At 35.7% G+C, this 25,614-nt stretch overlaps 2 protein-coding genes across 7 annotated transcripts; both read right to left on the reverse strand.

The window, feature by feature from the left end:
• Positions 1 to 11: 11 nt before the first annotated feature.
• On the reverse strand, positions 12 to 11,627 carry LOC101886000 (uncharacterized). 2 transcript variants are annotated; one of them, XM_087304445.1, is made up of 9 exons: positions 10,579 to 11,627; positions 10,386 to 10,486; positions 5,541 to 5,900; positions 5,198 to 5,447; positions 4,788 to 5,114; positions 4,508 to 4,723; positions 4,337 to 4,424; positions 3,351 to 3,405; positions 12 to 1,010 (listed from the first exon to the last, which is right to left on the reverse strand). In XM_087304445.1, the coding sequence occupies exons 4-9, from the start codon at positions 5,331 to 5,333 to the stop codon at positions 825 to 827; spliced, it is 1,008 nt and encodes a 335-aa protein (XP_087160571.1). In that variant the 5' UTR covers positions 5,334 to 5,447; positions 5,541 to 5,900; positions 10,386 to 10,486; positions 10,579 to 11,627; the 3' UTR covers positions 12 to 824. The 2 variants fall into 2 exon arrangements, with proteins under 2 accessions (XP_087160571.1, XP_087160570.1); XM_087304444.1 differs by having other exon boundaries at positions 5,226 to 5,447; positions 10,579 to 10,914.
• Positions 11,628 to 12,452: 825 nt separating this feature from the next.
• On the reverse strand, positions 12,453 to 24,434 carry LOC100536326 (sialoadhesin). 5 transcript variants are annotated; one of them, XM_087302243.1, is made up of 10 exons: positions 24,215 to 24,388; positions 19,740 to 20,485; positions 19,452 to 19,551; positions 18,466 to 18,813; positions 18,164 to 18,379; positions 17,694 to 18,020; positions 15,372 to 15,581; positions 15,200 to 15,293; positions 14,497 to 14,566; positions 12,453 to 14,401 (listed from the first exon to the last, which is right to left on the reverse strand). In XM_087302243.1, exons 3-10 carry the CDS (start codon positions 19,516 to 19,518, stop codon positions 14,207 to 14,209), a joined length of 1,527 nt encoding a protein of 508 aa, XP_087158369.1. In that variant the 5' UTR covers positions 19,519 to 19,551; positions 19,740 to 20,485; positions 24,215 to 24,388; the 3' UTR covers positions 12,453 to 14,206.
• Positions 24,435 to 25,614: the final 1,180 nt, after the last annotated feature.

Below are 25,614 nucleotides of genomic sequence, written 5' to 3' on the forward strand. Positions count from 1 at the left end.
CTGGAGTAATGTCTGCTGAAATTTATACCTTTAATCAATGGAATTCATTATATTTTAATAAATATTCACATATAAATCATTTAAACTGAATTAATATTACAACGTTTACTGCTTTTATTTTGTTTTATCACAAGCAGATTACCAGTAGCATACGTAGATGCATAGCTGCATAACCCAAATCAAGTAAAACACCATGACTACATCAGTCAAAACAACCAAACAAAAAACTATTAGTTGGACATGACAAAAAAATATGTTGCAAATTCATATCCTTAATGTTAAATCTATAATATTTAGAGGCTGCATCTTTCAAGGGCCTAATTTTTACTTGGATACCTAGAGTAAGTATACAATATGTTAAAAAGCAAACACTTAAAAAATTAACAGCTTGCTAAAAATAAATTTTATAATGTAAACTTTTTTTCTTAAATGCATATTAATGGACTTAAGTGAACAAACAATTAGAGAATCATGTTTTGCTTTCATACCTGTAGGTTGGGGTTTTACATTGTGGTTTTTACATTCATAATTAAGAACTATGTTAAATGTAACTTGAAAACACAATACTTAAACTTTTTCTATGCAACTAAATCTGAATATCACTATACATTATCCCACATACTACATGACAACTTGCCCTAAAAAATAAACTAATGGACATGAAATGTTTATTTGTGTTGTAACTACTCTATAATACAGTTATAGTTATTCAGTACATGAGAATACACAATGCAGAAATCGATTATTAGGAACTGTGGTTATTTATACAATTTCTATCTACAAAATACAGTATCATGATTGGCTCACAAGAGGGCAACAGCGTGTCATTTGAACATAACTGTGGTATAGTGAACACTGTCTGTTTCTGGGCTGTCTGCTGGATGTTCAGCTGTAGGGTTTGAAGATGTGGGTTTTGTGATAAACCTAATGCTGGAATAGTGAACATCTGGATTGTCAGCATCTGCTTTCGGTCTGATGTCACTGGATGTGTTAATGTTCACTGTGTCAGACTGGTGGAGTAAAAACAGTATGAGGAATGGGTAACACTTTATAATAACTACACACTATAAATCATTTATTAAGCATTAGCAAATAGTGAATTCATTATCCGTTATCCGTTCAGGACACCCTGGATAACTTTTTTTTTTATATTAACAGATTTGTGTGTGTTGAGCATCAGTTAAGACAATGTTAGCACCTGTCAGCTTTAATTGTGGGGAAAACTGGATAATTTTGAGCTTTTGTCAGCTAATTTCAGCTTCCAGTTTTAAAATGATTTTTGGGGCGGGATCAAAATCGGCGACGTAGCGCAGTACTGCAAGTGCAATGATGACGCATCGGTTTCTCATTATTATTCAAAGCGGAGTTTTCTTATCCTATGAGAAGAGCCGGCTGCTTAATTATTCAAGAGACCTGCCAGACCTGCCAGAGTCAAGCCCGAGCTGTGAGACACGTCACGGACCCACGGCACGGGCACACAGTATTTAGCCGTTCATGAAGGCTCATATGCGTTTGTTTCCATGATCCATGCGGTTTGTTGCATGTTTTCCCCCGCAATCTTGTCAGGGCCGATCATACAGCAAAGCTGTGTGCGTGCTGCTAGCATTTTTGTCGGGAGAGCAGCACGAGAATTAGAGAATGGCGGACGGTGTCTTTTATCAGGAGTTCGTTCACATTCAGACACATCACCGTGCTGCTGTGTTCGCCTAAATCCTCCAGATTACCAGCAGGGCTAATGGTTAAAATAGACAGGTCAGGAGACCTGTTGCACTGAGTCTGCTGGATACGGGGATTGAGGGAGAATCCTCATTTATACGTTTTACATGAACACACTTATCTTTATAATTATATAAATTGTGGTTATGTGTATATGAAATTACGAATAACAAATGTAGCAGGGCATTAAATCACTATTTATTTCTTTGCATTTTAACTTTGTAAGCTATAAACTCATGCGTCTCCTCACGGTTTGTCTCATTTTGTGAGCTAGCTTCGTTCGCTCACGCTCTCCCCTGCTGGCCACGCCCACTCCTGCCCGATGCTCGCGGAGCTCCACGCCCATTAATCATGCATCTTTTGAAAAAATTCTGAAGTAGACTTTAACCGAAAGTGGGGGGTGTCATGGCCCTTTAAGCATTACCTCTACATTAATAAGTGTTAGTAAGCAGTTTATAACGGCAGCTACAAGTGCTCTATTCTTGACTTACAAACATATTTATAATGTGCTTAATAATTGTATTTTTATACTTTGTTAAGGATTTATTTTTCATTACTTAATTAAGTATTGCATTATTTGAAAACCATTTGTATTTAAGAGTTGTTTAGGGTTTTTAGGATCATTCAGAATGAGTTAGTAAATGATTAATAAACTATTGAAATCAACGTTTATATGTCTTATTATTCAGGCATTTATTAATGGTTACTATCTATGTTAATAAATGCTTTTTTTAACTCTCCAGTTTTGTGACCTAAAGTGAGGACTATGTATGCTTTATAAATCCCTTATAAATGACAAATAAAGGCTCAGTTATATTCTAAACAGGAAAAATGACATTATTCATTCCTATTCATTTAAAGATGCACAAATAAAACTGTACTTCAAATGAAAAATAAATCTTTGCCACCTTATCTAAAATAAAACCACTGTAGAGTTTAAACATTGCATCTTATTATATTGTTCAATTATTATATTGTTGTTGTTGTTGTTTTATCCAGTTTTATGTCGTATTTTGACACTCCTGTTATTTGGCAATGATTAAACTTTACAGTAATTTTACTTTTTAGAAAAGATTGCAAATATTATTGTTCATTTGATTCTGAGCCTTTATTTGTCATTAATAAGGGATTTATAAAGCATGAATAGTCCTCACTTTAGATTAGGTTACAAAACTGCACGAAGTTGAGCTAATAAAGTATTTATTAACATATTAGTTAACTATTAGTATATGCCGGAATAATAAGAATGTTGATTTCAATAGTTTATTAATCATTTACTAACTCATTCTTAATTATCCTAAAATCCTCAACTACTCTTAAATACAAATGGTTTGTAAATAATGCAATACTTAATATAGTTATGAAAAATAAATAATTAACTAAGCATGAAAATACAATTATAAAACGCATTATATAGGTGCTTATAAGTCAAGAATACAGCATTTGTATCTGCAGTTATAAACTGCTTATTAACGTTTATTAATGTAGAGTTAATGCTTAACAAATAATGAATTCACTAGATGCTAATGCTTAGTAAATGATTCATAGTGTGTAGTTATAAAGTGTTACCTGAGGAATGTTTAGCATTGGAAATAAACTTGCGTAAAGTTTAATTTGATTTGAGCAATTCTTACCTGCACCTCTTCTTTTTCAGCTCTGTGGGGTTTAAACAATGTACATCTTCTCCATCTTAAAGAAATAAAACGATTATTTACATTTATTTTACTGGGCTGTTGAATGCTCAATTTTGATTGAGTGATAAACGTTCTAAGGTGTGCAGTTATTTTTAACCCAGGCTCATTCTGATTACGTACCCCTGTATACATATATGGGATCGCAAAATACGTCCCCGAAGCTTTTATTTTATTTTATTGCAGTTCTTGTTTATGCAAATCCGCCAAAATCCTCTTTTTCAGATCTCAAATTTCTCTCACGAGTGCCATTCACACCTGCTGTTTTCACGTAAATCCAGGTCACTGTCGACTGACTGACTGACCAATCAATTCATTTGACTGACCGACCCCGTAGTTGCAGTCAACTCAGCTCTGTGTTTCATGTCTGTCGATGTACTTGTCAAGCTACTGGACAAACTGGTAACAGCGGAAAAGCTATCCATACAGAGGGATGTGGTCAGCTAACAAGCGAGAAAGGGAACGCCATCATTCCGCCCGATAGCATTTGGTTTAAAGATGAAATGCAGCCATACGCAACTCTGGCTGCATAATTCACAATCTCCAGAAATGTATATATGGCTACGTTTTCAGAATGAGCCTATATTGGTTATTTTCTGGTAAATGCAGAGCTAAAATTGTTCCCGGACCGCATTACTGTTCTATATTACTACACTGAGAAAATTCAGTAGTTTCAAAGTGACAACAACTGTGAAACATCACATCAAAACAAAACAGAAGGCTTTAGTTGAGATGCTTAGGAAATTAAAACTGGACACAATCGTTGTCTTATGTCCTGTCTTCAAATACAACATCTAAAGAATATGAGCGGAATAACTAACTCTGGTCTGGTGCATTGAATTATCTGAAAATAATGCTCACTCAAGATGCAATAGAAAGATATATAGAGGGTGGGCCATTTATATGGATACATATTTTAATTTACTGACCTGATCCACAGGACTCCAATGAGCGCAAAACTCAAAAACACACACAGTATGACTGCAGTGTTTCGCAGTGCTGTGCTTTTCTTTAGGCCTAAAAAAGTATTTAAGGAAAAAATAATTATAGCAGAAATTGAGAAGATCAACTGAAGCACATGTGTGATGGAGATATTTTACCTCCTACAGCACAGGAGAACTCTTGAAGCTCTTCATTGCTGACCATTGCTGAGTCCAGGTACAGCTTGTTGTCTTTAGTGAATCCGTCCGTTACCTGCCGTCCGTTCTTGTACCAGATGTAAGTGTGTTTGTTACTCAGAGTGCATTTAGTTGAACAGCTTAATATCACCTTTTCTCCCTTTGATACAGTGTGTGGTCTGCTTATCACCTGCGTATCTGAAAAACAGAACACAGTCAATAGTTCGTCATCACAAGTAAGATGAAAATATCGTCCTTGTACCTGTAACAGTGAGAATGACTCCAGGTGAACCAGAATATGTTCCTCCTGTTTTGTCTGTGATGATCCTGAATCGATATTCTCCAGAGTCGCTGATCTTGAGCTCTTTGATTCTCAGTTTGTTTTCCACAAACTCCACACGACCAGCAAACTGATGCTCCTCACGCAGATCCCTGAAGTCTCCAACCTGACCATAATGCCAGAATGTTTTATTAATCGTATTATCAGCGGGATGTGAGTATGTGCAGGAAATGTCTACTGTTGAGTTGACCAAAGCACAGACTCTTCTAGAGGTATAAGACACATCCCAACAGCCACTCTTAGAAACACCTGAAAGAGTCAAGAATTAATATAAAATTCAAACTCATTTAAACTCATCTGTTAATATTTACACTTGAATGAAAAAACAGTACTGGATTTTGTGGATGATCTGACTCTTACACACAGACGAGGAGGGATTTTTAGAGTCTTGATAACAGGAATAACTGCCAAAATCTTCAAATGACACCGTAATGTCCCTGGACAATGTATGTGTGAAATACTGTCCATTCTTCTTCCAGTAGTTATAATACCAATATTTAGAGGTGCAAAAAGAATCGCAGGTCAGTTTTACACTGTGATCTGTTGAGTCTGTAGGTGCAGGATTCATCCATATATACAGGACTGCATAAAAGTAATGAAAGGAAATATAATGAATATAATTATTTCATCAAGACAAAGAAATGAGTTTAAGAGTGAATCTAGACTGAATTTTACCTGTGACTGTTAGATTGATGGAGACTGAGGCGAGATGTTTATCTCCATCTTTCATGATGAACATGAGCTGATATTCCCCAGAGTCTCGCTCTCTCACATCTGATATTGTGAGTGTCCGTGTGTCTGCTAAATAAGCTTTTGAGATTTGCTGTTTCACCCTTCCTGAGTAGTCGGAGTCTAATGTCAAATCTTCAGCTTCATCATTTTTTCTCCAATTAATATTTTGTATCTGACTGAACCAGAACACAGTTTTGATGTTGATTTTGTTGTAATAGCATGTAAATGTCACATCAGATCCCTTCACAGCACAGATACTGTATTCATCACAGCTCACAGGGTGATGTTCCAGTGTTAGAGAGCCTAAAGAAGAAGCCATTTGATTAATAAAATGCAGTTTAGAGACAGAGATGAGGTCCAGACTTAACAATCTCATGCCCACTACCACATGTACAGCAAGTCATTTAATCTTGTTTAAAAAATGTTGATCTTTATTCTTTATCTTGCAAAGTTGTTTTAAAATATTCAGTAACACTTTTTTAAAACTGCACACTCAGAATCATTTATAAAGCATTAGAAAATAGTTAATCATATGTTAAGCATTAACTCTACATTAATAGATAGGTACAGTTGAAGTCAGACCTATTAGCTCCCCTGAATTATTAGACGCCTTGTTCATTTTTCCCCAGTTTCTGTTTAACAGAGATAAGCTTTTTTCATCACATTTCTAAAAATGATAGTTTTAATAACTTATTTCTAATAACTGATTTGATTTATCTTTGCCATAATGACAGTAAATAATATTTTACTAGATATTTTTCAAGACACTTCTACACAGCTTAAAGTGACATTTAAAGGCTTAACTAGGTTCATTAGGTTAACTAGGCAGGTTAGGGTAATTAAGCAAGTAATTGTATACCGATGGTTTGTTCTGTATCAAACAAAAAAATATAGCTTAAAGGGGCTAAAAACTTTGACCTTAAAATGGTGTTTTAAAATTTTTAAACTGCTTTTAGTCTAGCCGTAATACAACAAATAAGACTTTCTACAGAAGAAAAAATATTATCAGACATACTGTAAAAAATTTCCTTGCTCTATTAAACATTATTTGGGAAATATTTAAAAAAGAAAAAAAATCTCACAAAAAAACTCATCCAGCATGTTTTTTTTTTTTTACACAGCGGATGCTCTTTCAGCCGCAACCCATCTCTGGGAAACATCCACACACACACTCATACACTACGGACAATTTAGCCTACCCAATTCACCTGTACTGCATGTCTTTAAACTGAGGGGGAAACCGGAGCACTTGGAGAAAACCCACGCAAACGCAGGAAGAACATGCAAACTTCACACAGAAATGCCAACTGACCAATCCGAGGCTTAAACCAGCGACCTACTTGCTGTGAGGTGGCAGCACTACCTACTGCGCCACTGCGTTGCCTATTTACACATTATGTTATGGAATATTTTTTCATTATGTGAAAGTAAATGATTAATAAACTACTCCATTTAACATTTATAGTTACTCGGTGTGTTAATAAATGCTTCATTATCATAGCTGCATGCAGTTTTGTGATCTAATATAATAAGGAATATGTATGCTTTGTAAGTCTTTCCTAAATGACAATAAAAAGTTCAGTCATATTCTAAACAGAAAAAAAGTTAATTTACAAGAGTGATTCATGACAAAACATTAATTTCAAGATACACAAGTGAAAAACTGTATCAAATAAAAAATAAATGTTTGCCCTCTGATTTAAAAAAAAAACATTGCTAAATAACATTTAACAAAACATTTTATTGAAATAATTTATGTCTATTATATTAGATTGATGTTGTTGTTGTATTTTGACTCTTGTTATTCAGCAATGTTTAAACTGTATAGTAATGTATTTTAGAAGAGATTGCAAAGATTTATTTTACATTTTATACTGAGACTTGATATGTCATTTATGAGGGATTTAAAAAGAATGCATAATCCACAATTTAGATTAGGTCACAAAACTGAATGAAGTTGTGTTAATAAAGCATTTATTAACATTCAAAGTATGTTACAAAGTAATGTTAATATTCTTCAGTAATAATAGTAACAAACTTTATTCTAAATAGTGCCTTTAAAAGCCGCTTCTCAAAGCATTAAACAATGCAATAACGATACAATACCGAAAATGTGCAAAAAAATTAAATAAAACAAATTACCAATAGATCTAAGATGTGTGTGAGGAACAACCAGTATTTTTGACTGAGATGAACACGTTGCAACCCAAGCTCATTCTGAAAACGTAGTCCCGCGGACGTTTCTGGAGACAGCGGAATACGTCCCGGGAGGTACGTACTGCTTCATTTATTTTTTTTCAAGCGAACGCTGCGGGGCGGTGTGACGCTGTTCCCCTTTCGCGCTCGCCGGCTGACCGCTTACCTCCTTGTGGAGGGCTTTCCCGCTGCAATCCGTTTGTCCACTCAGCTCACCGTGTAACGTCGGCAGGCTCGAGACGCGGAGAGGAGGAGTCGACCACGACATTCGGTTTAGAGTCCGGGGGAGAGCAGTTCCAGCAATCAGGTAAGACAAAAACAGAATCCCAAAAATTAAGTGAACGAGTTTCGTGACAGGGCGAAAACGCGGTGGAATAAAAAAAAAACAAAAAAAATCAGGGCTTTTATTTTTTTGGACGGCTTTTGTAAACCAGTAAAATTGGCTTTTGTCAATCAGTAAAATTGGTTGGGTTGAGGGAAAGAGGAGGACGGTCAGCCGATTGGCCGGTCGCGCAGTCAATCATCCGGTCAGTCGGACAGCGGCCTCTGGCGGGTTGACGCGAGAACAGCGCGAGCGCGGTTCGTTCGAGATGAGAAAAAGCGCACAACGGCGGCCTCTCGCGGATTCGCAAAAACTGCAGCCGTACATACCCACCGGGACGTATTCCGCGGTCTCCTGAAACGTCTGCGGGACTACGTTTCCACAATGAGCCCGGGTTGACACAATCCAAGGCTAGGAGTGTATGGTTGTAACAGTTAAATGATGTTTAAAGGCTCCAAAAGTAAGCATCATTATTTTAAATTCTACACTATATATAACTGCAAGCCAATGTAAAAATTCTAATACTGGCAAAATGTGACCTTCAATCCTTGTGCCTTTTGAACTGTGTACATACTTGAGCTTAATCAGAGTAGAATTAGAAACACCAGCTAAAAGTGCAGTACAATAGTCTAACCGTGAGATGACAAAGGAATTTATACATTTTTCCGCAGCTGTAAAGTTTAACATAGGGCACAGCCTTGCAACATTTCTGAGATGGAAAAAGGAGGCTTTAACTGTGTTTTGGACAAAATAATCAAAAGACAGGTTTGCAACAACTTTAAGGTTTCTCAATCTAAGAATCTGGATTTCAAAAGCAGAGCGATCAAGAGTCAGGTACACCAGACCAGCTTTAGAAACTTAATGTTCAAAGCCAATGAGCATAACTTCAGTTTATTCATACATGTTCTGATTTCAGTAATGCAGTTGGACAAGAAAGCAAGATCAAGTCGCTTATGGGGCATGCTTGAATATAAATTTGTGTATCATCTGTATAAAAATGATAAAACAGGCAAAGAGATCTTAGAAGATGGCCTAGAAGTAATAGGTAAATGTTAAAAAAATAGCAGGCCTAGTACACCAATGAAGACACAAAGTTAATATCAGATCTGCAATCACCAATAGAAATAAACTGGTAAGGGTCAGTAAAATAAGACCTAAACCACTTTAAGGCAGTCCCAGAGACGCCAGACACATTCAATATGACTGTGCAAATAAGTGGTCCACATTATCAAGTGCAGCCCTTAAATGCAACCCAGGATCATTCTGATATCCCTATATACATTTCTGGAGAGAGCAGAATACATCCCAGGAGCTACATTTTTTGCAGTATTAATTTCCGTGAATCCGCCAGAGGTCACTGTGTACACTTTTTCAGATCTTAAATTTCTCTCACGAGTGTCATTCAACCCCTCCTGTCCTTATGTAAATCCACCAGAGGCCGCTGTTGACTAACTCACTGACAGACTGACCAACTGACCGATCCCCCCACCCTTCCAATTTTTTTAAACCCAACCACAGTTTTTGAACACCTGACTAAAATGGTGACTCAACAATATGCTCAAGTAACTTGTAAGATTTGAAATTAGATGGTTGTTGTTGGCATGAAGTGCAACATTATCCTTTTTAGGTAGAGGGGATACAGCCCAAATCTTCAATGATGCATGAACAGGTTTGTAAGGAGTCATTTATATTACTGAGGACAACAGGAGACATGGCATCAAAGCAAAATTTAAACAGGCTAGTGGGAATAGGATCAAGAAAGGAAGTGGTTGTTTTCATGCTAGATATGACCGGTTTCAGTCTCAGTGTCAAGTTGAGTAAAGTCAGCGAGAAAAACACCAATGAACTCAGGTGAACGGTGATCCCAGGAAGCAGCATCAGGTGAAGCTAAAATTTGTTTTATGAACATTCTTTTGAATAATAAAAAAAAAGAAATGAATTACGTAATTGCTGAGAAACAGGGATAATGAAGACAGCATTATTGACTTGGAGCAGATGATTAAAAGTTTTAAACAAATTTTTTTGGGTTTCCTTGGTTGTTCACAATAGTCTGAGAATATACAAGAAGACCTTGTAGACTCAATTATTGCCCTGTAGTCACTAATAAGGTCCTTTCAAGCTAGACAGTAAACATTCAAGCCAGTCAGAAACCATTTACGTTCCATTTTCCTGCAGGCAACCTTCTTAGTGTGCAGATTTTACTTAGTACGCAGAATTTACAATGACATTTAAACATTACAGAAGAGATTAAGATACAGTGATGGTCAAACCTGGGATATGCAGCAGCAGGATAAGTGGAAAGAGTCTGGAGTTCATGATCTTCACTTTGCATAACATCATAAATACAATGTAAGACACAAAACTGCACATCCTAAATAAGAAACAAACACAATTATATAAATCAAATCATGACTATGACCTCACATTTTCAGAAAGACATTTTAAAGATTAGATTTAGCTTACGTGTTGCTGGTGTTAGCTGTAGTTTCTGCTGTCTGCTGTAGAGATTCAGCTGATCTGATTTCCTTCCCTTTTCTTGCTGCTATTTTTTAAAAAGTGAAAGACTATTTTTACACCACAAACTTTACCATCAAACTGAATTCAGAAAGTCAGAATGAGCAGTTATTGTACATAAGCTGTTCAAATTGAGTTATTATGTTATATATTATAAAAATGTATTTAAGATATTCCAAAGTGGTGTACTTTTTAATAAATTAATTACATGCATTCATTAAAACATATGTATCAACCAAAAAACATTCCACTGACATCCAAAATGCTAGAGAAAGTTAGACCTTGTACTTTTTATTTTTATCAGGTTTTTCTGCACACTGGCAATACTTCAGTTTATAATGTCTGACTTCATTCATTCATTCTTTTCCCTTCAGGTTAGTCCATTTTTTTATCAGGGATTGCCACATAGGAAGGAACCACCAACTATTTCAGCTTATGTTTTACGCAGCTGCACGTTTTACCCTTCCAGCTGCAAAAGCACTGCTCAAATGCTTTATTTGTCATACAGCCTGACATCAAATCACATTCCAAATAGTTTCCAGGTTTTAAAATGCGCTTTTTCAGCCTTCTCCCAACCTGTGCATTTCTACAACTTTATCCAGAAGATCTTTTGAAAGGAGTGTGTAATGTGAGTAAATGTATAGATTTTCACAGGGTATGATGATTTTATATAGGCACTACTTTCTAAGCCCACAAGTCCTGTGTGAAAGTAAAAACATCAGTCATCAATGTGTTTACTATTATAATAACAGTAATTATTAGACTTGAAATCTAAATGTTGCAGGTTCGATTCCTGTTCTCAGAAGGAATTGTAAATGGGGAGGTAATTAACTGCACTTTCCCCACCTTCGATACAAAGCAAGGCACCTAACCCCTAATTGCTCCCGGGGTGCAGGAAGCAATAAATGCCCACTGCTCCAGGTTTAGGCTTACTGTGTGTGCTCTCACTTCTCACTCATGTGTGCACTTGTATGGGTTTAAAAGCAGAGGACTAATTTTGAGTATGAGTAACCGCACTTGACAATACACACTTCACTTCATGTGTAATTAAGAGTTACCTAAATTAATTGTTAGTACATGATTGCTAATTAATGTAATAACACTTCAAGCTAAATGTAGCTAGCTATATGAGAGCAAATATTAATCTTAAAGAGCAACTTAACAAACTCATGATAATATATCACTATGTCATGTATGGAGGGGAACATTATTATTAACACATTTAAACAAAAAACTCATTCTAAACAACCCATCAACCCCTGAGTTTAAACATAATGACCATGCCTGTCTGTGAAGGTTGCATCTACATTGAAAAACAATAAAAAGGTAGCACATTGGAATGGAAAAATGTAATCTGTGTGAATGAGCCCTTGTAGTTTCTGTTCTGTGTACTGGTTGTCAGTTAGGATTGTGTTCTGTCTACATCATAATAAAGAGTTTAAACACAGGAGTTCTTGAATTATTGAATAATCAGTAAACCAGTAAGATCTAAACAATCCACAGAACAAAACAAACACAGAGCACCAGTTAGAAGGTTATTTATCCCTTCCTTGACTATGTAACCAAAAATCTGCAGGTTATAGCTACCCCAGTGCGTGACCACATTGCAGACCAGAACTTCAAATCCACAAATCTCAGCCCACAGATCTAATCTTTATCAGCACTTCTGAGCCTTTTGCATTTCATAATACATGATTTGCAATAAAAATAAATATCTTTGATGATTTTCAGCCTTTCAAAACCAAATTGGGGAAGATGACAAAGCAAGGGCAGATGCATCCTGTATGTGGATAGATAAAGGCATTGATATCACACTGTTATCATCGATATAATTAAAGTTTTTGTTTTTAATATGAACAGGTCTAATAATGAAGCATTAGTTATACTTCTAAATCTGCTGAAGCATAAAATACGAAAGTGCACTGATATTGAAATAAAGCAACACAGTAATAAAAAAATACGAAAAGGTTCAAACTTCAATCATGTGGATCCTTGCATGATCATGATCTTGCTTGTTGTTATTATTAAGTAGGATGCATTCATTCATTTTCCTTCAGCTTAGTCGATTATTTATCAGGGGTTGCAACAGCGGAATGAACTTATCCAGCATATGTTTTACACAGTAGATGCCCTTCCTGCCGCAACCCAACACACCCATACACTTTCGCGTTTACACACAAACACTACGGCTAATTTAGTTTATTCACTTAACCTGTACCATGTCTTTGGATGGTGGAGGAAACTGAAGCACCCAGAGGAAATCCACGCCAACATGGGGAGAACATGCAAACTCCACAGAGAAATGCCAACTGGTCCAGCCGAGACTCAAACCAATGACCTTCTTGCTGTGGGGCCACCCACCGTGTTGCTCCTATTAAGTAGGCTATTATTTATATACAGTTGACATCAGAATTATTAGCCCCCCTTTGATTTTAATTTTTGTTTTTAAATATTTCCCAAATGATGTTTAACAGCGCAAAGAAATTTTCACAGTATGACTGATAATATTTTTTCTTCTGGAAAAAATCTTATTTGTTTTATTTTGGCTAGAATAAAAGCAGTAATTATTTTTTTAAAAGCCATTTTAAGGACAAAATTATTAGCCCCTTTAAGCTATATTTTTTTCCTGATAGTCTGCAGAACAAACCATCATTATACAATAACTTGCCTAATTATCCCAACCTGTATAGTTACCCTAATTAATCTAGTTAAGCCTTTAAATGTCATTTTAATCTGTATTGAAGTGTCTTGAAAATTATCTAGTAAAATATTATTTACTTTCATCATGACAAATATAAAAGAAATCAGTTATTAGACATGAGTTATTAAAACTATTATGTTTAGAAATGTGTTATAATAAACTTCTCTTCGTTAAACAGAAATTGGGGGAAAAATAAACAAGGGGGCTAATAATTCTGACTTCAACTGTATATATTTCTTATTTTTATTTAATTTTTTTGAAAAGTCTACTTTTACAACTTTGACACAATAAAACCACTGCAGAAATGATCTAACAAACAGGCCCATGTCATATACAGTACAGATGGATTTCTTAATAAATAACCTATTATCAATTAAAAGAATTAACATGTGTATATATATTGTATTACAAGCTTTGGAGACTAAAAGTAAATTCTCTTTTAAATATTAGAACACCTATAGCTTTCGTCATGAGCCACCGCAGTGTTTGAAGAGAATCCAATTGTCAGTATGAAGATCGATAAAACTGAACTGTAAAAATACTTTAAAAGCAAATTACACCTAAGAGAGATGACTTTAATGTTTTTTTTTTTTAAATCATTTCCAGTTTAAATATTGGAACATTTGAAACGAGAAGGGCATAGAGGAGATAACTGGGAATAGAACACAAACAGGCACTCAGCTTCTAACTACAGCTCTAGGTGTAGATGTGGAAATGTACAAGTTTGTCACGCAGTTTGCAAATGGATTTGGGAAATGCCAAACCAACAAACTGTTTGTAACGACGAAACTTGCGAACTTAGTTTGCTAATGATGGTTTTCGGAACCGCACCCGTAAATGTGCAAGGTTGGGTTGCACAGTAGGTATTATGTGTTATCAACCAAACTTCACAGCAGCATAATGAACATCATCAGTGCTTGATTGTACATCAGTAGTCACCACCGATGTGTTCTTAATGTTTGACTTCTTGAAATGTATGCTCGAATAATGAATGTCCTGTTCATTAATGTGATCTTGCTGTGTGCAGATCGTAGACAAAGGAAAAGTTTCATGTACTGAGGATGAATCCAACTGAGAATTGAAGCAGAAAAGAAGTCATTATATCAGTGGCAAAATATACTGAAGCATATGCGTGTGAGTTAATCAGTTTGGTAATTTCCTCTGACCTGTACAGCCTCTTTTTTGTCCTCATGCTGTTCAAATGACTTATTCTTTCTCCTCCTGTTTAAACTGCATCTTGTTAAAAGAAATATGTTTTAGGGATCTAGAAGAGCAAGACTTTACTGCACAATAAAAACAACCTGGATCATTTTAAAATTCAAAACTTTCCCCAGTCCAAACAGACTGTCTACCAGGCAATTTTGGGTTTAAAAGATGTTAAATAGCCATTCAAAGACAGACATATTTGCTAAAGCAAGACTGAATTTGGGCTGTCAGAGAAAATCTATTAGACATCTAACAATTACCAAAAAATAGACTAGCCACCAAATAGGCAAGAACAAATGATAAGACGTGTATTTGATGTCTGTGTATTTGATGACTAGCCTATTTCAGACTTTAGCTAGACATCTAGGAAATTTTCAATGAAAGCCCAAATTCAGCTTGTTTTAGTCTAAATGTTTGTGTTTGAATGGCCATTAGATGTATTTTAAGCCCATTTACATTTTGTACATTTTGGAGGTTTTATCAAACATCAATGGTACAAAAATATGAAGATCTACATTTTACAGTATTGTTTTTAAAAGTAAAAATAGACAATTGAAGAAAATTTGAGCTGTCAATGGCAAGCTTCTGGATTGTTTTAGTCTGACTGTAAAATTCACACATGATCTCATTACAAGTTGACCACATAATAATTTATGTTTTTACCTATGCAGCAGGACTCCTATGAGAGTGATAATCATCAACACAAACAGGACAATCAGGGTGTTCTGTAGAGCTGTGTTCACCTCTGGACTCATTTCTAACATAGGACACTATGTTCAAGTTCAGACACAATTGAAAACGGGAAACATTTGCTTTTATGATAGAGATATTTTACCTCGTACAGCACAGGAGAACTCTTGTAGCTCTTCATTGCTGACTGAGTCCAGGTACAGCTTGTTGTATTTAGTGAATCCATCTGTTACCTGTCGTCCGTTCTTGTACCAGATGTAAGTGTGTTTGTTACTCAGAGTGCATTTAGTTGAACAGCTTAATATAACTTTTTCTCCCTCTGATACAGTGTGTGGTCTGCTTATCACTTGAGTATCTGAAAAACAGAATAATTCTTAGTTAATGTTTGTCACCATTGTTAATTAATAGTTAAATCTCTACAATAAAATTGCAGGGTTTGACAATAAGGATTGCCTGATGGCCCGGGCCAGCATGCGAGCCGCTTAGGACAGTATACAGCATCATTACTGGCCCGATCGGCGTTTCATGTCCAATGCGAAAGTGAAAGCATGCTTAAATATTGTTAGGAAAATTTACATAAATTACCCTCTGATAATGTTTCCATATTTTAATCGTATAATATTTTGTATAAGGCCTACTGCACTGTTCTGCACTGCACTGACACCTGGAAAGAAAGATCAACATTGTTCTGCTTCATGATCTGACTGCAGTCTCGCTTCATCAGCTATTGATATTTTAAGCCTATAATGCATTATTCTGTCTAATTTTTTTTTAATAGATTGATTAATTCAACAGATAGATTTTTACAAAACTTGACAACTGAAATGAGGCTATGTAAAATGAAGTCTTACCTCTTTGATTTATATTTAGTGACAATGTCTGTGGGTGTCAAAATTAAAGTGCACATTTTCACTTTATATACATTTTAATTCATTCATTTTCTTGTCTGCCTAGTCCCTTTATTAATCCGGGGTTGCCACAGCGGAATGAACCGCTAACTTATCCAGCAAGTATTTATGCAGCGGATGCCCTTTTTTTCCCATCTCTAGGAAATTTATATACATTTCATTTTTTATATTAAATTTTTTTATTTTGTTTTATCAAAATTATATATTTTTTAATTGTCAGTTGTATTTAAAGAAAAGTTATGCTGAATAAAAAGTGTATGTATACAATTATGTTTAGCTTTTGGCACATTATTAAAAAATATGATGCTAAGAAATAACTATTCACTTATATTTTTGTTTTTGTTTATTGAGGCCAGTAAAAATTTTGCCAGGGAAAGTAAAAATCTGAACCACTAGCTCGATTGGGCCAGTAGAAAAAATCCTTAGCGTTGAACCCTTAATTGTATGAAATACATCATGAAAACAAATTTGCTTGTCCAGGGACAACAAAAAAGCACTAGATTCCATTTTTGCAAACTAAAAGAGCCATTGCAATTATGTATTTTTTTTCATATCTGCTGCCACATTATGAACATGATCACGGTATCCTTGACAATGTTGTGTTTATTGAAGGATGAGTATTAATTTCAAATTACATAGAATTGCTAACAATTTATTGTAGGGTTTTGTAAAAGAGACAAATTTATAAAGTGTACTATACATGACAACACAGAAGAAAATATCTGAAAATGAAATCTGAAATAGTCTGAAAATTGTGCTCACACAAAGTACAGTTGGCTCGAACCATGCCATAGTGCGATTGTCCCCACTCCCCTCTCCTACAACGGCCTGCACTCACACTGCTTTTGCCTTTTGCACCTGAGCATGCTTACATTATCGAAGATGCGACAGTTAAACATGAATGTTCAACATGATATGTTACGTTTAACAGGAAAAGCACAGTGGACATTGCTTCAGTTATATCGTTATAGAGAGGCAGTGACATGCAGTCAAATATTTTGCTGAACAGATCCACAACTTTTTAACGCTCATAAATTATCATAAAAGTCAGCAGGCTGCAGGTATTAGGAAGTTTGCTGAAGGTGCAGCTGTCGTGCAGTGAGGGGTTTGCATCTTTAATAAACTATGACAGTTCATGTTTATTGAAAAATAAGATTATAAATGAATCCATACGAAACCGTTCTATAATAGTGACATCGCATCTTCCGTTTCTGGCTCAGGTGTGCTTTGCACTCACACTACAAATGTACAGTGCCAAAGCCCGAAACCATGGTCTACCACACCTCTTCCAACTGGGCCAGGGCAGGCCAACCGAACAGTGCCTAGGCCCGATTCTGAGCACTCACATTTGTCAAACAAACTAGGAAATGCTCCTGGGTATGGTTCGGATAGCATATTGTGAGTGCACCCTAAGCTGAGCAGATTAACTCTGTCCTTCATTATAAATGAAAACAAAAGACGGCCAAGAATCGAACCCTGAGTAACTCCAGAAGAGACAGAGACAGATGAGGAAGTTACAAGAGCAATGTAAGATCAACGAGTAGAACTAATTACCATACCTGTAACAGTGAGAATGACTCCAGGTGAACCAGAATATTTTCCTTCTGTTTTGTCAGTGATGATTCTGAATCGATATTCTCCAGAGTCGCTGATCTTGAGCTTTTTGATTCTCAGTTTGTTCTCCACAAACTCCACACGACCAGCAAACTGATGCTCCTCACACAGATCCCTGAAGCCCCCAGTCTGACCATAATGCCAGAATGTTTTATTAATCGTATAATCAGAGGGATGTGAGTATGTGCAGGAAATGTCTACTGTTGAGTTTATAACAGCACAGATTCTTGTAGATGTGTAAGACACATCCCAGCAGCCACTCTTAGAAACACCTGAAAGAGTCAAGGTTTAATATACAAAACAGTTGCTTTAAGAACATCTCTTTAAACTTAAGTAATCATACAATCAAACAGTAGTACAAACCATTACATTTATAGCTACAGTATATTTATATTTTGTTTTATGTTTTACTTACATACAGAGGACGAGGGATTTTTAATGTTTTGGTCAACAGAACATAAGTGGCTGTATACATTTTTGTTAGGTACCACAAATGTCTTGGGGGAAAATGAATTATATTTAATATTTCCATTCTTCCAATAGTAAGACCAATCTTTAGAGCTGCAGTAAGAATCACAAGCCAGTTCTACTGTCTGATCTCGCGGGTTAGTGGTCATCCTCATCTTCAGGTCTGAACAAGAAAAAAATTAAGAAATGCTTTTAAATACATGCCTGATGGAAACATTTAAACTAACCAGAATCTAGACTGAGTTTCACCTGTGACTGTTAGATTGATGGAGACTGAGGCGAGATGTTTATCTCCATCTTTCATGATGAACATGAGCTGATATTCTCCAGAGTCTCGCTCTCTCACATCTGATATTGTGAGGGTTGACGTGTAATAACTGATGGATGATTTCACCCTTCCTGAGTAGTCAGAGTCTAACGTCAAATCTTCAGGTTCATTGTTTTTTCTCCAGTTTATATTTTGTTTCTGACTGAACCAGAACGCAGTTTTGAAGTTGTTTCGGTAAGAGTAAGAGCACACCAATGTCACCTGAGACCCCTTCACAGCACAGACACTCTCTTTACAGGCCACAGAGAGACTTTGCAGTGTTAGAGAACCTGAAAAGAAAATATTTCATTCTTGAGAGAAGTTTACATACTATAGGAATGAGATGAGTAGGTAAAGATACCCAACTCAGACAAACTCAAAACTCCTGGTCTCTAAAATAATGCCTCTCCATCTGACACACATTTTTTCAGTTTTGGAGTTTCTTCTAAGGAGTTCAAGAGTTGAATCGGGTATATTTGATTAGGTAGACATCCAACATGGACAGTGTTGGGCATACTTCACTAGACTAAGACTTTCATTTAGTGTATTACTATGTATTTCACTCTCACAACTCTGTTTGGTTTGTAATGCACAGTTTAAAAAGTAGTGAAAAAATGTATCATTCACTAGAATAAATAAATAATAAATATAAATATAATAATAAATAAATAAATAAATAATAGTTTTCTAACCAAGTCAAACACTAAGTTACAACAATCCACACTTACAGTATCAATCTTCTACTCACACCCACCAACCAATGTTGCTCAATTAGTTGTACATCTTTAAACATTATTGGAGAACCGTGAGACAAGTTAGAGAAACATTGAGACTGACAACTGGACAAACCGAAAATGTAAAATATCATTCCTGTCATGTTAAATTACCGAACATTACAGAGGAGAATAAAACACAAAGATGGTCATACCTGGGATGTGCAGCAGTAGGATCAGTGGAAAGAGTCTGGAGTTCATGATCTTCTTTTTGAGTAACATCAGAAATAAATGAATGATGGATAACTGCTGATCCTGTAAAAGACAGTCACGAGTTGAGTTTCACTTTGACACACTTAAAGAGTCATTAGTTTAGAGGATTCATTAGCCTGTTGTTATACTTTGTCAACACATTGAATCTTGATAACTGTAAAACCTTTCAAAAGTCATGCTTAAAAACTGTTTTAATATTAAATTTAAATGCAATTAAAGATTTCACTTACCTACATTATATCTTGACTTTTTTTTGCTGTTAGTTGTGGTGTCTCTCTGGTTTTAAGGGGCTGTGGTAGATTCAGCTTATTTCCTTCCCTTTTCTTACAGACATATTCTTTGGAACTAAGATCATAGCAGCTTTTGGTCATAAAGTAGATGCTCAGACTTTAGTTGAAATTTACCATCAAATTCAACTTGAGAAGTCACTATGAACTGTTTAAATTTGTTGATTTATTTTCAATCAAATAAATTGCCAATTTTTAAATTTCATGTTACAATTTTAAATAAAAATCGAAATGAGTAATAAAAGGTTTGAGTTTTGGTGTGTCTCTCTCATGTCTCTCATATCACACCACAGATATACTATACATGACAGCGATTTCAGGACAGCAGCACCAGGCCAGTCTCAAAGTGAAAGTGGGGAAAGAGCAGATCAGGGATGGGCAACTTTAGTCATGGAGGGCCACTGTCCTGCAGAGTTAAGCTCCTACCCTAATTAAACACTCCTGCCTATAGCCTTCTAGTGATCTCGAAGAAACAGGCTGTGTCTGAAATCGCATACTTCCATACTATATACTATGCTAAAAAAGAATGCGAGTCGAGTAATGTGTCCAAATTCCTAAAATTTGAAAAACAGTATGCAAGAAGTACCCAGATGATCTACTTCCGACAATATTCTGCCGAGTTATATTGGTGCGTCCTGCACTGGGCATCTGTTGTAGTATCCAAGCCATTCCAGCGGCGTTCAAGAGCCCTGTTGAATACAGCGAACAAACGGTTGCGGACATCGCCTCTAGTAGAGGGGGGTTGGATTGAGTTTTATTTGTATTACTTCGTTTTGCGTGTAATTTGAGCTTTTTATTTGCATGTTTTGGATGTTGATTTCGTGGTGTTGCTAGTGCTACTGCTGTAAGTTATAGCAACGCCACACATTTTGATATTTTAGTATTTCATCTTGGTTGTATTGTTTAACTGTATTTGATTTTTCTCAGGTGTGATATTAGTTTCATATATAAAGTATTGTAAAATGAGAAGTCTGACATGTCAATTTTCTGTGAGCAACAGATTTAGCGTTGATTTGACTACAGTTTTGTCTGTATATTTACACCTTTTGTGTTTTTCAGGAGCCTGGACCTCCCGGGTGGAGGGGCCCTTCAGTATAAACTGGTGATGGACACTTCTTTGAGTGATGTGATGCTGAGTGGGTGAAGTACACGGTGGTGTGTCTATAGAGTGCTGTGGATTTATTCTTTGGTGTTTACTCCTGCTGGTGAGAGCCCAGCTCCTCCCTTGATTGGACGTATTCCTCAATAAGTTGGGGTGGCGTAGTCCCTACAATTCTTTATAAAAACACGCTGTGCTCCCTCCTTTCTGCTCTTGGTCTATCAATATATTTTCTATCTTGTTCATATGAAGAAGGTTTTAGCCAAACCCATATTGTCACAGATTTAAGTGTCCTTCCCTGTGTATTGCCATAGAGGCAGTGTTAGCATTAGCCATTATAATTTTTATGGTAATCATTTCAGGCTTGCCTTCAGTAGGCTTTGGGCTCAAGGCCCATATACTTCAAACTATAAGTTATGAGTTGGTACATATTTGCAGTGCCACTCTGTTTCTGTTTAATGGCAAACAGAACAATAGTTAAATATGTGATGTGCAATGGTGGAAATTACATAGGTGAAAAGAGAGTGTAATTCAATTGTATTTTTTGATGTAATTATCATATTTTAATTGTACTAAGTGGATATAAAATGTGTTATTTTGGAACAACTTTAAGCATGTTAATTGTTATTTTATTTATACTTAAGATCAACTTTAAGCTATTTAAAATATGTTGTAACATACTTAGCTATGTTAAAATGGACATACTTTAACAACATTTGAATTTATTTATATTCGTTTTTCAGCTCCGAATTTAATCTGACTCCAATTTAAATTATCCTAAAATTTAGATTGTATTTCTAATTGTAAGAACGGATCACATTTATCATTTATGATTTAATTTAGAGTTTTGATATTTTCTGGGGTCCGATATTCTAAATTGTACGTTCATTAGGGACCAACATTGCTCAGAGTTCCACGCCCGGGTTTGCGCTTCTTCTCACGGACAATATGTCGACACTCTGAAAATAGTCAGAGGATGCTGGATTAACTATATTTGAATAAGCTGGTCGCATTAACGCTTACCTAGTCTTAAAAAAAAAACAGATCCTTAGCCAAGCTCATACAACTTGCTACTTCCAGTGGTTAAATGATTAAAAGGTCTACATGTTATAGGCTCTCTATGGCTGCGTATAAACAAATGTGCCTATTAATCAGTTCAATTTATGCCATACTATAAAGGTAATGAAGACTCCTCTAATCTACTGGATACAATGAAATCGCAAAACTCCAGAATTAATCAAAACTAAACATTTTATTTGTCAGGTAAAATTGTATTCTGCCAATTACATAATAAATCATCAGGAAGCCAATTCAGAGATGATACTGTAACAATACAACATCCATTAATCAAAGATATATCAAAGAGTTAGAGATGCATACCTGACCAGAGAAATACATTGCAGCATAAGTCTCAGAGATGCTGCAATGGGGGTGTTTATTTACAAGATGACGTAAGCGTGCCGAAGCCCGTTTGTGGTGTGAGCACGGGCCATCGGGGGAGACGGGAGGGGGGACAATCGTGCTTTAACCCGGTTCGAGGCAACTGTACCTAGTGTGAGTACAGCCTAAGACCACTTTACCAATCACACACAGACGTTTAAAATGATACCAAACATGAATATAGTGCTGCAAGATACACCATATTAAAACTTTGGACATTTGATGTAAAATGTGCTCTGATCAGCAAGTCGCTTAAAGGTCAAGAAGGGGGGGCTTGCCTTGTGGTGAAAGGAGAAGGGTGACTTTCTCGCATTACCCCCTGCTGTAGTGTAGCTGTTTCTCCAGCCTGTGTTTGCATTGTCAACAGTGATTTGAATAGAACGGTTGAACGGCTGGTTTCTTCATCACTTCTCAGATAAGAACATTGCATCTTGTCTCTTGAAATTCCATAGGAGTTCTTAGGGTCTGATATTTTGGATCCTTACAGTATAGTACTAGTCCAGTTGAAAAATATTCTGAGCTTGCATAAATGTGTTATTACTATACTTACAATACATTTGCAGAGTACTACAAGACCTACTTTATTTCAACAAAAAATTAACAAAATCATTCAGAAAAATGTATTTTAATTATATTAAAAATATGCTGTAAAAGTATAAGACAAACACAAATAACTGCATGGTTTTTGAATGCATGAAAACTAATTTTCAACTTTTTCAATTGACAATTACATTGTATAACAGTGTGAAGTAAAATATTTTGAAAATACAGGCTAAAGCACATGCTCATTTGCAGTATTTAAAAAATGTTTCATTATGTCTAAAACAATTACAAATAACATGCATATACTTTAAACACACTTAAATTGGTACCCTTTCACATTGTTCTTATATAAAGTACACATAAAACATACTTCAAGAAAGAACAAAATTAGTGTGATCTCAGTAAATACATTACACAGCATAAAAAGTATGCTTGAGTTCTAGGGTATGTTTTAAAGGGGTGGTCCACTATGATATCATATCTTAAACTTTAGTTGATGTGTAATTTAGCTGTGTGTACATAAACAATATCTCTGAATGTAAAAAGTTCTAAGTTCAATGCAAAGGGAGACCTTGGTTTTCACAGAGTTAGCTTAGCAAAGCCTACAATGAAGGAATTTTGGGGACTATAAAAAATACTTCCACCCCCTGTGAGATCACAAACGTCTGTTACTGCGGATCCTAACTGCGCACGCAGGTAAGGGCCGTGGCCAGAGGCGCTGTAACGTTACAGTAGAGATGAAGCTAAAAATGCGTGTAAACACGGCTGTTTCCACAGAGCTTTGTCTGTTTCTGTATTTGGGCTTCCAAAGGACACGACACAAATACAGAAGTGCTTACTGTTCAATAATAATTATGTTCCAGAGAATTATAAAATACACAGCAAGCATGATTTGACAAAACAGCTCCAGAATCTCTCCCAGTTCATTCGGCTAAAATCTCAGCAGAAGCTGTGATCTACAACCTGTAAGTGTTTTTATTAGTTAAAATTGATTGTGACATGTAAAGTGTCTAGCGTTCACGGTATGCTGTAGCAATGATGTAAACAATGCGAAATGCTGCTTTGCGGGCAAATGATTGAGCTACAAATTCATATTTATCAGTCAAACTGCTGTAAACACACACACACACTCCACCAGCACGTTCGTGTCTCTTATGTGTAAGTGAGCACGGGACTGCACTGATTGTCTTCAGGCAGCTTTTCCATGCCTTTCACATCTCAGATAATGAAGTTGCAAAAGATATGTGAATGATTCATATTACTTACACCTACATATTCCAGATATATATGAAAGACGTTGTGTAACGCATAGTTAAAAAAATACAGGTTAGCACACCTGACTCGTGGTCGCAGCAGAATAATGAATCAAGGGTCAACAGGTAGCATCCCACATCTTGTGATTTATTCTTCTGTCACGATATATTACAGAAAATAACTTAATCCGAGCAGCAGAGAAAAAGAAAAAGAAAGTCCCGCGCACATGCGCTTGTTACAGAAACTTCACACATTCACACACAAATAGACGCAGACAACATTCACACCGCACACACAATGGCAAACTCTTAAAGGAGCCGCACCCCATTTTCACTCGCTACAGACACTTTATTTTAGAGTAGGCAGGAGGTTGACTGCATGTTTACACAGCAGAAAAGCGCGTGCTTTTACGGGCGTGACGTGGAGCCGATCTGTGAATAGCAGCACATTATGACGATGACCAATCAGAGTCACTAAAGGGCGGGCCTTTTAGAGGAACTAGGAAATATGACAGTCGTTTTCATGTTAGCTGAGTAGCTGTGTATAATCAAAATGAGATATATAAAAAAAACGTGATTTCCTTCAAATGAAACATGAGCACAATTTACTTTGCATCTTATAAACACAACCAAGCCTTAAAATTACATTGTGGACCACCCCTTTAAAAGTGCAACTATACTTTTTTTTTTTTTGCTACCGCTGTACTTGTAGTATACTTTATAATAAATACATTAAAATGCAAACCAACACATTTAGAATGCACTTATTTGTGCTAATTGTGCTTTAAACATACTAGCTAAATTTCAAGTACTTTTGGAATATATTAAAGAGCACTTCTTTTTCACCTGGGGGCACTTCTTTTGGATAAGATTGTTTGCCAGATGTTTATGAAACTGTTTCTCTTTCAGTTGCCAGAGATGTATTTAGGGGTAAACAAATTTACAACCACACCTAGGTGGGGCTGTTGAAATGTTTAACCACTTAAACTCTTTTTATTTTTTTTTTATTTTTATTTTTTTAATTGAAAATACAAAATCCAAATACAACAAAATGGGATTCAACTTTACAACTTGTGTGTCATATATGGAAGGCTCAACACAAAATAATATACAAAGATACAAATGTAATATACAAAAAACAATCAAGTTAAAATAAATCCAAGAGTGAAAGGAAAACGCAAAAATTAAATAAATAAATAAAAAATAAGTACAACATATATATAATCTATGGCAAGTTATATACTACAAATAAATTGAACATTTTTAAGGCAATTTTTGTTTTCATTTTAACCAGGGCATCTGAAAATATTTTAAGTTCTTTTATAAATACAATGAGTAATGGAGGTGTTTTGAAATATCTACATTTATGAATAAAATATTTGGCTAACACAATAATCATATTTATCAAATCGTGCAAAGCAGAGCAATCTTTAGTAATTCCATATAGTACATCTTGTAATGTAAAAGTCAAACCTTCAGCATC

The sequence above is a fragment of the Danio rerio genome, chromosome 22, assembly GCF_052040795.2.
Source record: "Danio rerio strain M-AB ecotype USA chromosome 22, GRCz13ab, whole genome shotgun sequence".
Classification (NCBI taxonomy): Eukaryota; Metazoa; Chordata; class Actinopteri; order Cypriniformes; family Danionidae; genus Danio; species Danio rerio.